The 13,328-nt window shown below is 33.4% G+C and overlaps 1 protein-coding gene across 1 annotated transcript in view; it reads left to right on the top strand.

The window, feature by feature from the left end:
* Positions 1 to 13,328, top strand: part of LOC113515652 (tolloid-like protein 1) — a gene marked incomplete at its 3' end in the record, with an annotated part of 106,644 nt that overhangs the window by 18,274 nt on the left and 75,042 nt on the right. The window contains 1 exon segment of the mRNA XM_052893334.1: positions 4,296 to 4,554. Within this exon segment, the coding sequence (XP_052749294.1) occupies positions 4,350 to 4,554 (205 nt within the window).

The raw sequence follows: 13,328 nt of genomic DNA, 5'->3' as shown, positions 1-13,328 counted from the left end.
GAGTCACGAAACATCACTATAAAGAACTGTTTTGCCGCGTTCGACGGTGAATGCGGCGAAACAGCGCTGAACGCGGTGAAACAGCGCTGAACGCTCTCTATGGAGTATAAAAGCTGAATATATATGATAAACTTTAGCATCTAGGTTCGGTTTTCTAGAGGTAAATTTAATAAACTATTTTTTTTTTATTAACTCGAACATAAGTTATCAGGGTGACCTCGAATATTAGTTGTTTGGTTACTCCTAACGCTGTATATGTAGGTATGTAAGGATCTTCGACGCGATGTACCAACAGCCAAGACGTCTTGATGGATTATAATAAATGGGGTGTCGTTTGATTCGTCTTAATTGTGGGAATGCTAGAGACATGACCTTTTTATGTACAAATGAAATCTTTTATTTTTACTTTTTATACTACAAAAGTGGCAAACAAGCATACAGCCAGTTTGATGGTAAACGGTTAATGTAGCTATGGACGCCTGCACTACTAGAGGTGTCATGTCCACGTTGTCGACCCTGAAGAAACCTCAATATATCCTTTATGAAGAATCCCATACTGTAGTCGATTGCTTGACTACCTCTGTCCCATTCGTGTTTCAACCATGAAGCAGTTGTGTTTGCATGGCTGTGTTTCGGTTTGAAGGGTGGGATATGGCGTGAACTTACTAGGTACAGAGGAATAAAACCTGAGTCCTCAGGAATGGCAACGCATGGGGGGTATCATGGGTGAAATAGTATACTTTTATAGTTATATCCATGGTACTGCTCATGTCTATAGGCGACGGTTACCACTTTCCATCAGGTGGACCGTCAGCTTGTTTGCCATTCTAAGTTGTATAAAAAAAACAACCTAAGCGTTTTCGGGAGAAAATTCCTTTAACCGTATTATTATTTAAAAAGGTCCGAAGTCTATTGATAGTCTTATCATTGTCATTATATCAGATATTAACTGCCCACTGTTGAACATAGGCCTTCCCTATAAGGAGGGCTTTGTCTACTGTTGGCCATATGCCTCGTCTTAAGGGGTTTTTCCAGTAATTGCCACGCTTCGCAGCCGGATTTGCAAGCGCAATTAAGCTTTGGTGAATTAAAGAGAGAATTTGGTGGTTTAAAGAGAGACGCTGCTGCCCATCTCTTAACTATTAAGTTCCCTTAGTCGCCTCTTACGACACCCACATAAAAGAAAGGGATGGCGCGTTCTATGTCGGAACTACACGGCGCATTCATAGTGTGTTTGAAAAGATTTCAATGAATGAATGAAAACTCTTTGTTATTCCCTTCAATGAATAATACAGATTATAAAGATTAATAATATGTGCACAAACAAAATAAATACTTAATTATATAAATTTCATTATATACAAGATAATAAAGAAGCAAAAATGGCCGGTCTCATTACTAAATAGCGATATCTTCCAGGCAACCTTAGAATCATCATATCAGCCTTTAACTGTCCACTGCCGAACATAAACCACCCCTTGGGGGGGGTTATGCCAGTAGTGGCCATACTTGGCAAGCAAGGGTTGGCAAGTATGGCCACTACTGCCCGCAATCAGGTTTTAGAGATGTTTTAAGAGGGACGCTGCTGCCTATCTTTCGCCCTCCTTAGTCGCCTCTTACGACACCTACAGGAAAGGAAGGGGTGGTCTATTCTATGCCGGGGCACATATGGCGGTTATGATATTCATAGGACACAAAAGAATCTTTAAAAATGTTATACATAGTTGGATTTTTATGACATTGTCATGCTCATTTGTTCTGTAAAAAAATAATAAAATGAAAAGCAGAAAATATTATACGGCCGTAAACTGGATATACTGTTATGGAAACGCATATTGTTATGGAAACGACGCGTTTCGAATAGCTCACACAAAGGCCTTGAAATTAAGTTTGACGAAAGCAGTTTTAAAATAATTTTCATGTTTCCTTTATTAATATACTATTTTTATTCCATTGCATTATTATGTCATAACTCTATTAGTTCTAAACCGATTTTCGAAATATATATATATATATATATATATATACACATACATATATGTATGTGTATATATCAATAAAATCCACCCAGCCGTAGAACCGTAATTGAGTAATAAACGTCGAATAATTCAAAAAGTAACATATTTATAACATTAGTAGTAGATTCCTATCCTATAAAATATACTTACATAAATAGAATAAAAATATATAATTATTATTTTTATGTAATGTTTTATGAGTGAAACTATATATTTTTCAAAAATATGATCGAGGATTGAAGAACGAAAAAAATTTAAGCCTTCCATAATAATTTTGTAGGTGAGCATGGAATATATGTACATATCATATATTTTACATTATAGACAGGTCAAAATTATTTACCATTACTTTTTTTACCTACCATGAAATGTTTTACGAAATTTCAGGGCCAAACATAACACAAATTTGATGTAAAAATTACATAATACATTTCGTTTAAAAATAATAATGTTAAAATGTGATTCTATTGGACTTTTATGGTAAGATTTATGACGAACAAAATTTTAAGCTCCATTTACTGATTTTGGCATGAAGGAAAATACAAAATTAAGTCCGAAATTTTATAATTTAATGTCACAGTAGACCCCCAGAATCTACTCCCAAAATCTACATCATCTACGATCTTCGTTATCCGTCTCCATAAAACGTAAAAAGTTTTGTCCGATATTGAATTGCGAAGATATACTACATACAACTGTTACCCGTACGCTGCTAATAACAAAAGCCACTCCTGCGGTTCCTGTGGTCTCCAACAGAAGTACTCTATTTGTCATTGTAACCTATTTGCAAGATTAACGTTTCCACTAAACATAGTTTGAAGAGGGATTCGTAAGTTGCACGAGACACTGTTTACACTATCGTTCAAAGTACAACATTTGTCTTTTAAACCTCCAAAAACAGGATGTTCTCGATACGTTCCTCTTTATTTGTGGCTGTTTTCCCCAATTTGTCTTTTTTTTTTTAACTAAGGGGGGTAAAAAGGTTTCTTCAGGGTCGGCAACGCGCGTGTAATACCTCTGGTATTGCAGGCGTTCATAGGCTACGGTAACCGCTTACCATCAGGTGGGCCGTATGCTTGTTTGCCACCTCAGTGGTATAAAAAAAAACTATTTTATGCAATTCTGAATCAATTTTGAATTCGACTATTTAAATTATCAATTACTAAGTAAAATTGAAAATTTTGACGCAGAAAGTGTGAAATTTAATATGTGTAAGTAATTTTCTGAGGGCCAATTTAGATTGAGAATTTACTGCGTGTATCCCATTTCACGTATTATCATAATTAGATATATTTCCATTTTATTTACACACAAAATTTGACGATGAGTTTCTGAATAGGTCAATTTGATTTTGCTGTAAGTCTTTGATTACCTACTTCTAAAAATAGAATAGGTATCTATATAAATATAAAAAAAAGAAAAAAATGGTCTTTATTCATGAATTACAGATTCTTTTTAAATTATACATAGGTATATTTAGCCGACTTCAAAAAATCTAATAATTTTAATCAAAATCATTAGTGACCTCTTCAAGCTATGTTTCTACTTGTGTTAGAAATATTGAACATTTTTCCAAAGCGTCATCCATCATCATCATTACACCAGCCTTTATCAATAACATAGGCCTCATCTTACTGGAGGGTTTCTCCAGTAGTTGCCATGCTTGCAGGCGGGTTAGCAACCGCAGTTAGGCTTTTCGTGATATTTCAAACGGGACGGTAATGCCCATCCCGGGACCATTAAGTTCTCTTAGTCGCCTAATACCCACGGGAGGCAATCATTTTACCAGATGCCATAAGAATGAAGACGACCCACCTGCAAAGAGTGTAAAAGGGGTTTTTAAAGGGTATCAATGTTGAAAAACTACATTATAATGATTTTTTTTATCCGCGTAAAAGATGAAGAAACTATCATTCAACAACGTAAATGCATTAATTCCAGACCTTGGTGTTAATTGGTCTTGATGGTTGTAATATCAACCATTCAAACTGAAACATACACACACTGTTTTCAAAACATCATATTTTACATCATTATCGTCCCTCACTGGTGCCTCTCCAGTATACACCGACAGCACAAGTGAGGTTACCATTCTATTATCACCTATTAAAAAAAATACCCACGGGAAAAAAGAGGTAGACCATTCTATCCCGGGACCACACGACGAACATTTTAAACTTTGTTAGTTATGCAAAATGCGATATGTTCATATAAAATTTACAATAGAATTTAAATAAATATCAATATAAAGTAACTTATATTCTCTCTTTGTTTCAGATTCAATAATTACGAACCATTTATTATGGTATAGTGAATTGAAACAGTGCGAAAATGAATTTCAAAATGACTTTATGGTGTAGACGTGTGCGCTCGTCAGTGGTTGGTGTTATAATGGTTATATTTACATGCGCACTGTCCGAAGTGGCCTCGTCGGACGGGAGGGATGAGCCGCATAAGTATACGATAGACGAGTTGCTGTCTACACATTACGAGAATAAGGATTCTGGTGATCTTGGAATGGATCCTTGTAAAGCTGGTAAGTTTTATAATAATAATTATATGTTTCGGATCCTGTAATCTCAGTATGGAATAGGCCATCCCTTCCTTTCCCGTAGGTGTCGTAGGAAGCGACTAAGGGATGGCGAGGCATGGGCAGCAGCGTCCCTCTTGAAATATCTCTGATAGCCTAACTGCGGTTGCCAATCCGGCTGCCAAGAGTGGCAACTACTGTCAAAACTCCTTTTATGAGAAACGCTTATTTATACATCTGCCGCCCAATTCGAAATACAATTTCAGCTGAGAAGAACAGGCATAAAACACAGCTGTTGCTTTTTCAAATAAAGTTAAGTTTACAAAAAAAAACTATGAATGATAAAAATTACTATCACAATCTTCATATCAATAAAAGAAAAAAAAATACAAAGCAACAATATTAATGTATTTAAAAAAGAATGTGCAATAGTTAAAAATCAATAAATATTCTCAATTACCCTCATATTTTATATATTTTATTATTATTATTAGATTATATAGATAGATTGCATACAAATGCTTCGAAAAAAAAGGGTCACGTTTTTATAAAATTTTGCGAGATAAATAGCCATAACTGTTTCCTTTATAACTTTTATATTTTTTTTTTCAAATTTTTGCATCTTTTTAATGCGTAAAAACGCATTTTATTTATTAAATTATTAAACATAGATACGTCAAGATACATTACATGCGTAAGTATATAGAACATTAATAAAAAACCAGTTAACTAATCTGACAATTAGCTGACAGAAATTTGACCCGTTTTTGAGACTCGATACTATCTATGTTATATACATAGATAGCATCGAGTCTCAAAAACGGATCTTAGATTTCATTTTAGACCTTATACACATAAAAAAATTACACCTAATCTTGTCTATACAATTATCACGCAAAAACTACTGAACGAATTTCGCCTTAGTATGATATTCTTTAAATACAAAAAAATACAAAATATTTTATAATTTGAGAAAATGTCTCACATGTGAGGGAAAATATAAAACCAGCTACATAAACGAGGTCGCGGACATAGCTACTAAGTAACTTTATATAATCTAGGCCCTTTCAAGGCAAAAGTGAATAGACTGTTCATGGGTCAGCGAGCTCTACCTTCAACCTCAACATCACTTCCCATCAGCTGAGATTGAGGTCAATCGCGGGGCCCTTTAATAGTAAAAACATCTCAATGTTGAAAGATCCTTTCAAAACTTGTTTCTTTTTATCATAGACAAAGTAGATTTGTTACCATTGACAAATAAAGTCAGCAAAAAGCAAAATAGAAGTCGTGAAGAAATTATTTCTATTTAGTTACATCACTATTCCTCCATTAAAATAAATTGATTCTATACATAGACGATGAGGCGTTTTGTAGATACATTTGAATTTAGAACGCGAATACATGCAGATTTTATCAAAATTGTAACAAAATTTTATCCGTCCCAAATAATCGCAACAAATTTAAAATGGGAACACTCTCCAGTGTTCCAATTTGAAATTAATAAATACAGGCGAACAAAACAAATCGACAATGATCCTCTTCTAGATGTTGCAAAAAAAAATATTATTTTTATGTTTTTCTATGCTATTGCGTAGAATATATTTACGATCTAGTTGAATTTTGTTTTTAAAAATAGATTTTTTTTTCAAATCTCATCGTATTTATATGTATACTGCCATAATATATATACTGAAAAGGCTCCTAAATAAATAAATAAACAAAAGCTTTGTAAAGAGAAATTGTCAAAGCGTGTGTCCAAACCGGATTTTGGACATGGACTCCTTGTAATTTTCACTGATTACCCTCGTAAAGAATTTCACACAAGTTTGTTAAATTGGTGAATAAGTTATAAGATGTAGCGATTACAAGCTATATTAAAATATTGACGAATTAAAAGTCTTTTTAAAACGAAATGCAGTCACAAAATAATTATACATACTAAAATTGCAATTGAAGCCTCTATCTGTAACTAGTTCACATTATGTAAGAGCCTGAATTAAAACGAAATATTTAATTAAATAATTAAAAAAAAAAAAAATTAACTGTTTTTTTTTCTAATTATTTTTTGGTCTGTATGAATTTACATATTTTATATTGATCACATGATATCTACGTTTCCAATGCAATTATGAATTGAAATCAAATATTAAGATTTAATAAATCAAGTTCGTTCATGTTCTACTATTAATACTTCACTGTTCACGGGTTATACATGGTTTTGTTACTTCTATAATTATTCTAAATACTCACAATATATTAGCGAGTATATGGATATGTGGTGGTACCTTGTGGTCCTAGCATAGTATGGGTCACCTCTACCTTTCTCGTGAGTGTCGTAAGAGATGACTAAGGGACTTAATGGTCCGTAATTTAATGGTCGATGCATGGGCAGCAGTGTTCTTTTTAAAACATCACCAAAAGACTAACTGGCGTGGCAACTACTTGCAAAACTCCCTTATGGAGAAGATCTATGTTCAACAGTGGCCAGTTGATGGCTGATATGATGATATGGATATTTTTTTTTTGATGGGTGAAAATGGTATGGCCTGCGATAACGGGATACGCTGGCGGAGCTCCAGTGAAGGGTGATAAATGAGAATGAAAACAGGCCAGTTAGCCCATCATGATGAATTCATTAGGAATTAACCATGATAGTTTCCAGGGAGAACCGCGAAGAGGTTGACCTGGGTGGGTATATTGCTAGCAATAGGATTCTCAGTCTCCATTACTAACAATCCCTTTCCCCCCAGATATGGATAATTGTATTATAGTCCTCTAAACCGATAGTAAAATTATCCCCAAACATTTAGAAAACCGCTTAAAGTATATAACATGAACCATAGGTTAAAATTTCAACGAAAACCGAGAGGGTTGGTTTTTATCACCGCCCGTTGATTCCTGTTTTAGCACTTTTTAATGGCCAACGCTTGGAGGTAGAATTAAATACTTACATTGTTCGCTTTAAATTTCTAAACAATTGAGCTACGTTTTGAAAAAAATCTATTAATAAAAAAAAAGTTGTTGTGATAAGTATAAAATGACATGAAGTACAGTTTTATCATTAGGTATTTGAAGCTCCTTCTTTGAAGAGGTTATATCATTATTTGAAGTTCCTTCTATGAAGAGTTTAAATATTCATATTTATTTAACAGGTAAGTAACTATATAGATTGATTTATGTAGTAAAATGCCTAATCACAAACACACACATACATATATCAACGAATTTGACGTAAAGCTAAAATGTTGTTCTAAAAAACCGATTTTAATCGTAACAAAATTGGTGAGAGACAAACATTTTTATGTTAACCTCGTTTAATACAAAACGACTAACCTAAATCGAAACCGAATTAGCAAGTATATTACGTGACATAACAAAAAATCTGTTAAGTGGAAAGCCACTTTCATTATGGTACAATTGTGTTCTTGCTATTTGAAAATTATTGGATAACAATTGTGTTATAAAAATTCAAACATTGCGTTGTGCTAAATCGTCTCACTCACTAAAAACCGTCAAAGTTTATCGGTTCAGAGAGGACACACGCCCGTAAATTGGAATCTGGCACTCTATAAAGACCTTTAAAGTCAATAAAACGACCCTCATCAAGCGAACCGTAAAAATCGTACAATACCGGTTTTTCCCCGCCCCCGATGCTATTCCGATTGCCGTGCCGAAAGGAATTTTATTTTTAGGTGCGTATTTGCTTTTCTTACTGATACGATCTCAGAATGTTCTATTGAAGTAATGCAATTTGGACTTCTATCTGGTCATGCGTCAGCTTATTTTTTTTTTAAGTAGATTATCATTTATTTAGTAGATTACATCTATGTATTGGAATCTCCACCTGTGCTACTAATATACGTTGGCAGAGCACTAGTGAGAAATGACAGCTGACGATGAAAACAAGTCAGTTAGCTCAACATAAGTAAATTGTTTATTAAATAATAAAAAAAATAGTAGGAGAATTACAACAAAATTTAAACATATTCCCAGCACTGAATGAACCACTATTGCCTTTCCTGTGGCTGTCATAAGAGGCGATTAAGGGAACTTATTGGTCAGGGATGGGCAGCAGCGGCCTTTTTAAAAAATCACCAAAACCTAACTGCGATTGCCAACACGCCTTCAAGCGTGGCAACCACTGGCAAAACATCCCTTATGGGAGAGGCATATGTTCAGCAGTGGACAGTTAACGGCTGGTATAAAAATAATTAAAATTTTCATGTAACTTCAAAGTTTAGGTTATATAGATAGATTATCGAGTGTCAAAAACTTTTCTACGTTTGTTTTACTAAATTTAACACATTTTTTTTAAATAATAAATAAATTTTTCACAAAATTTTTCATCGTGCCTCCCACCAAATTGTTTATCCTCTCCATCCAAAGGTTGCCTAGAAGAGTTCGCTCTTAGCGATAAAGTCGCCCATTGTTTTCTCATTGTGATTATTTTTTGTAATTATTTATATTTATAATAGGTTTACTATTGTAATCTTTTGGAGGAAACAATAAAGAGTATCTATCTATCTATTTATTTTTATTCAATGCTGTCAATAATTGCATTTAAAACTTCCCAGATCAGATCTATTTTATAAATATGAAATACGAACTGATTTTTCTGGTATAATATTAATACATTACTTATGTACGTGTGCTTACAAATTAATATACATGTATAAATTAAAATAGTGGTTATTTTCAATGATTTAAAAATATATTACATACATACATACATATCTGTCACGCCTGTCTCCCATTAGGGTAGGCAGAAACAATGAAACGCCAAATGCTTTGATTCAAACAAACCTCTTTCGCTTCTTTCACATTCATCAATCTTGTCATACATGCTCGCCGGTTACGGGTAAAAATATATTATATGTCTATACTCAGATAAATATCAAGGTATTCAGTAACAATAAGCAGATTATGAATTATTATGCACTGTTTTATTTTGCACTTTTAAATATATTTATAGGTGTTAAGTATCGTTACCATTTTCCAATTTTACCTTACAATCTAATTTCTCCCATCTACTATTTTTTTATACAACTTAGAATGGCAAACAAGCTGACGGCCCACCTGATGGAAAGTGGTAACCGTCGCCTATAGACTTGTGCAGTACTATGGAATAACAGTATACTGTTTCGCCCTTTGATACCTCCTATACGTTGCCATTCCTGAGGACTCAAGTGTTATTCCTCTGTACCCTGTAAATTCACGCCATATCCCATCCTGTAAACCGAAACACAGCCATGCAAACACAACTGCTTCACGGTTGAAACACGAATGGGACAGAGGTAAACGAAGCAAACGACTTTTGTACAAAGTCTCCCTCTGGTAAATAATAAATAACTACTAAATAATAAACATATATTACTTGCATGGTAACCCTATTCACGCACACATGGATAAAAAAGTTTATCTGTTTTTTAGTGAAGCGCTTGTATGGAGATACTCTATCTACAAGTACATAATCTTAGTTTGAAAGCTTACCGAAAGAAATCTCTTTTAAGAGATAAGCACGCTCTTTTACATTAGTTTTCTATTAATATGTTACTTTTATCTTTTCTCTTTGTGCAGTAAAGAAAGAAAGAATAAATATAAAAGTGGCATCGTTTGTTTGTTGCCTTTGCCGCATTAGCCGCTCAACCATTCGTTATGAAATTTGACACGCATGCAGATTCTGCCCGCCTCTATGCCCAAATCAATTGAGATAAAAAATATCCTGTGTCAATTTAGAATATTAAGATCCATCTGTATATCAAATTTAATTTATATCCATGTTTGAGTAACATAATTGATTAACGAGTAATGCAGTTTGTAATGCAATATCCTTTGCTAACAATATACCCTGTCAAGTCTACCTCCATACGATCTCTAAAAATCACAGCTGTTTTTTTTTGATGGGTGAAAATGGCATGGTAACTCCGCCCGCGCCAATGGGATACGCTGGTGGAGCACCAGTGAAGAGTGATAGATAAGAATGAAAACAGGTCAGTTAGCCGATCATGATGAATTCATCAGGAATTAACCATGATAGTTTCCAGGGAGAACCGCGACGAGGTCGACCTGGTTGGATATATTGCTAGCAATGGGATTCTCAGGCTCCATTACTAACAATCACTTTCCCCCCAAATCACAGCTGTTAATTTCTGGTAAATTTATTACGGTGAACTAAGTGGTCTACCTTCATCTGTTATTATTAGGATTATATGGATATTACAGGTGGGGCCATCATTACATTTTCATCATTAAAAAAACTATATTTGGTACACTTTGAACCGACTTCAAAAATTCTCATTATGGCTGTGTGTTTTTTATGGAAAATTATTTTTTGTTTGAAAGAATATACTTACAGATTAGTCGCATTGAAATTTTATCAAAATCTAGTCTTTAGTTCAGTTTTTAGATCAATTTAACTGATTATAATCTATAATTACAAACTTATACATTTATAATATTAGTAGAATAAGAACCGATTAAATAAATGTAAAGAAAGAAAACGCAGGGGTTTTAAACCTACGGTAGAAATGAATTTAAATTTTCAATAATCCAAAACCTCTAAATTTAAAACTCACAGGCTATATTTTTTCGTAAGGAGGCGTGGCACACCATTACGTTAATATTTAAAGCCTTTGGGTCGTAACCAGTGGCTGTGCGAAAATTAATAGCTACCAATTGAATCATCGAGATAATTTTCACATTGATTTTCGATTTATACCTAGTATTTCACCTTTAAGGTGTTCGAAAATTGAAAAGAATATGAAATAACATTTTACTAAATGTGTACGGAAATAGAAAACGGCAGATTAAATGGACAAATGTAAACTGTCACTTTTTTTTGAAATCTAAATAATATCCTTTGAAGAGAGCGTTTCATCACCGATACTGAACATTTTCTTTATAGAAATTTAGATACAAAAATGACAAAAAATTTTGAGCTTTCTCTACTAATAAAAATTTATAAATTTCTATTAGTATAAAAATTATCCATCATTTTTAAATTTGATTTACGAAATTTCTACCCTCATATCTTCTATTTTATTGGTAGCTTGTTAGTTTTATACTGATAACTATTTTAAGTTTGCCCTGTAGATAAATACGAATATCTAATATTATACCATCTAAGGTACTTCTTATGCGTTGCCAGTCCTAACATAAAATAAATTATGAGTAAGGTACTTCTTTCTTTTTCGTACTAGCTAGAATGTGTAGCATTAAGTCATCACGCTATGTACAAATTATTATTTTTCTTTTCAAATGTTATTCATATAATTGCATTGAAATTACATTTTCCAATATTACCAAATAAAATTATGAAGATGATAAATGTGAATATTTGTAACAATAGATAGGTGGATGGACAGATATTTATTACTCTTTCATACAAAACTAATTTTTGAATTTGAACTGTATCACGATTTGAATAATATTCGGTAGACGGGTAGATTACATCTTTACTTAGCACATAGGATACTTTATGTTTTAATTCACGAGGACAGAGCCGCGGGAGACAGCTAATATCTAAATGCCGTTGGTGTTGTGGGTGATCATGGGCGGCGGTAGTCACTTACCATCAGGTGAGTAGCATGCTAGTTTGCTCTCTGTTGTAAAAAAAAAATATTACTTAAAAACCTGGGTAATAATAACACTATTTTTATTATGATATATCCATAATCATATACCCATCCAGATATACGTAATGAATACAGGATATTTTTATAACACGTATGAAAATAACAGTAATAGGTACATAAAACCTTAGATATAGCAAATTATATTCACAGCAGAAAGAATAACAAGTAATAATTCTACATCGGTCACCTAAAACTCATATTTAGGTATATTCTAAAATTTTTTTCTTTTGTATAATTAAATTGGAACGTTGGAGAAAGACCGGATACCTTGACAGGTCTCATTTCGGGAGTAGGTAATTTACGAAATGAATCTTTGTACTTTTTCCCGCATATAAATGTAAAAATGTTTACAATCGCTGAAATGTAATTTTATAGTTTACATTAATTACATTTGTTTGTTTGTTTGTAAGTAAGTAATTTGTTTAGTTTTGTAAGTACATTTGTGGCCTTGTGTCCCAGAAAAAGTGAATAGAACACCTCTTCCTTTCCTGTGGGTGTCGTAAGAGGTGACTGAGAGAATTTGAATAGTGGAGGAATGGGTAGCAGCGCCGTTCTTAAAACATCTCTAAAAACCTAACTGCGGTTGCCAACCCGCCGGCCAAGCATGGCAACTACTGACAAAACCCCCTTTATGGGGGAGGCTATGTTCAACAGTATAGTAGCAATAATTTTTTGCCATATTACTTTCGAGTTATACATATAGGTAGCCGAAAACCCTTAAGTAAATGGACTTCCCTAGTAATAACAGTTTTTGGTTTGACAGGTTATCACTCTAGAATTGAACCTACTACCGTTTAACCAATGTTCAAATACTTGTTTTTCATAGCTCTAACGAAATCTCCGACCCTTATTAATATTCAAAGGTTTTGGGGTACAGGTGTAAACCACGCAAGATGGCGCTGGCATGACCTATCTTTTATCTATAAAAACCGTTGTCACACCGTTTTCAGTTAAAATTTTACTTCCGTATAAAACATGATTTACTAGCTACAAAAAAAATATATACAAAATTATAAAATAAGCATAACAGTAACGTCCGTTTGACGTCGATTCTGAGACACTTCAATTTATTCCCGATTAATAAAATTGATCGCGTCAAAAATTATATTCATAATTAAAACAAAAAAAATCTTTATGTTATAATAC

Source organism: Galleria mellonella, unplaced genomic scaffold, assembly GCF_026898425.1.
Source record: "Galleria mellonella isolate WM207_F2 unplaced genomic scaffold, CSIRO_AGI_GalMel_v1 utg173, whole genome shotgun sequence".
In the NCBI taxonomy this organism is placed as follows: Eukaryota; Metazoa; Arthropoda; class Insecta; order Lepidoptera; family Pyralidae; genus Galleria; species Galleria mellonella.
This window is presented reverse-complemented; position numbering and strand designations above follow the sequence as displayed.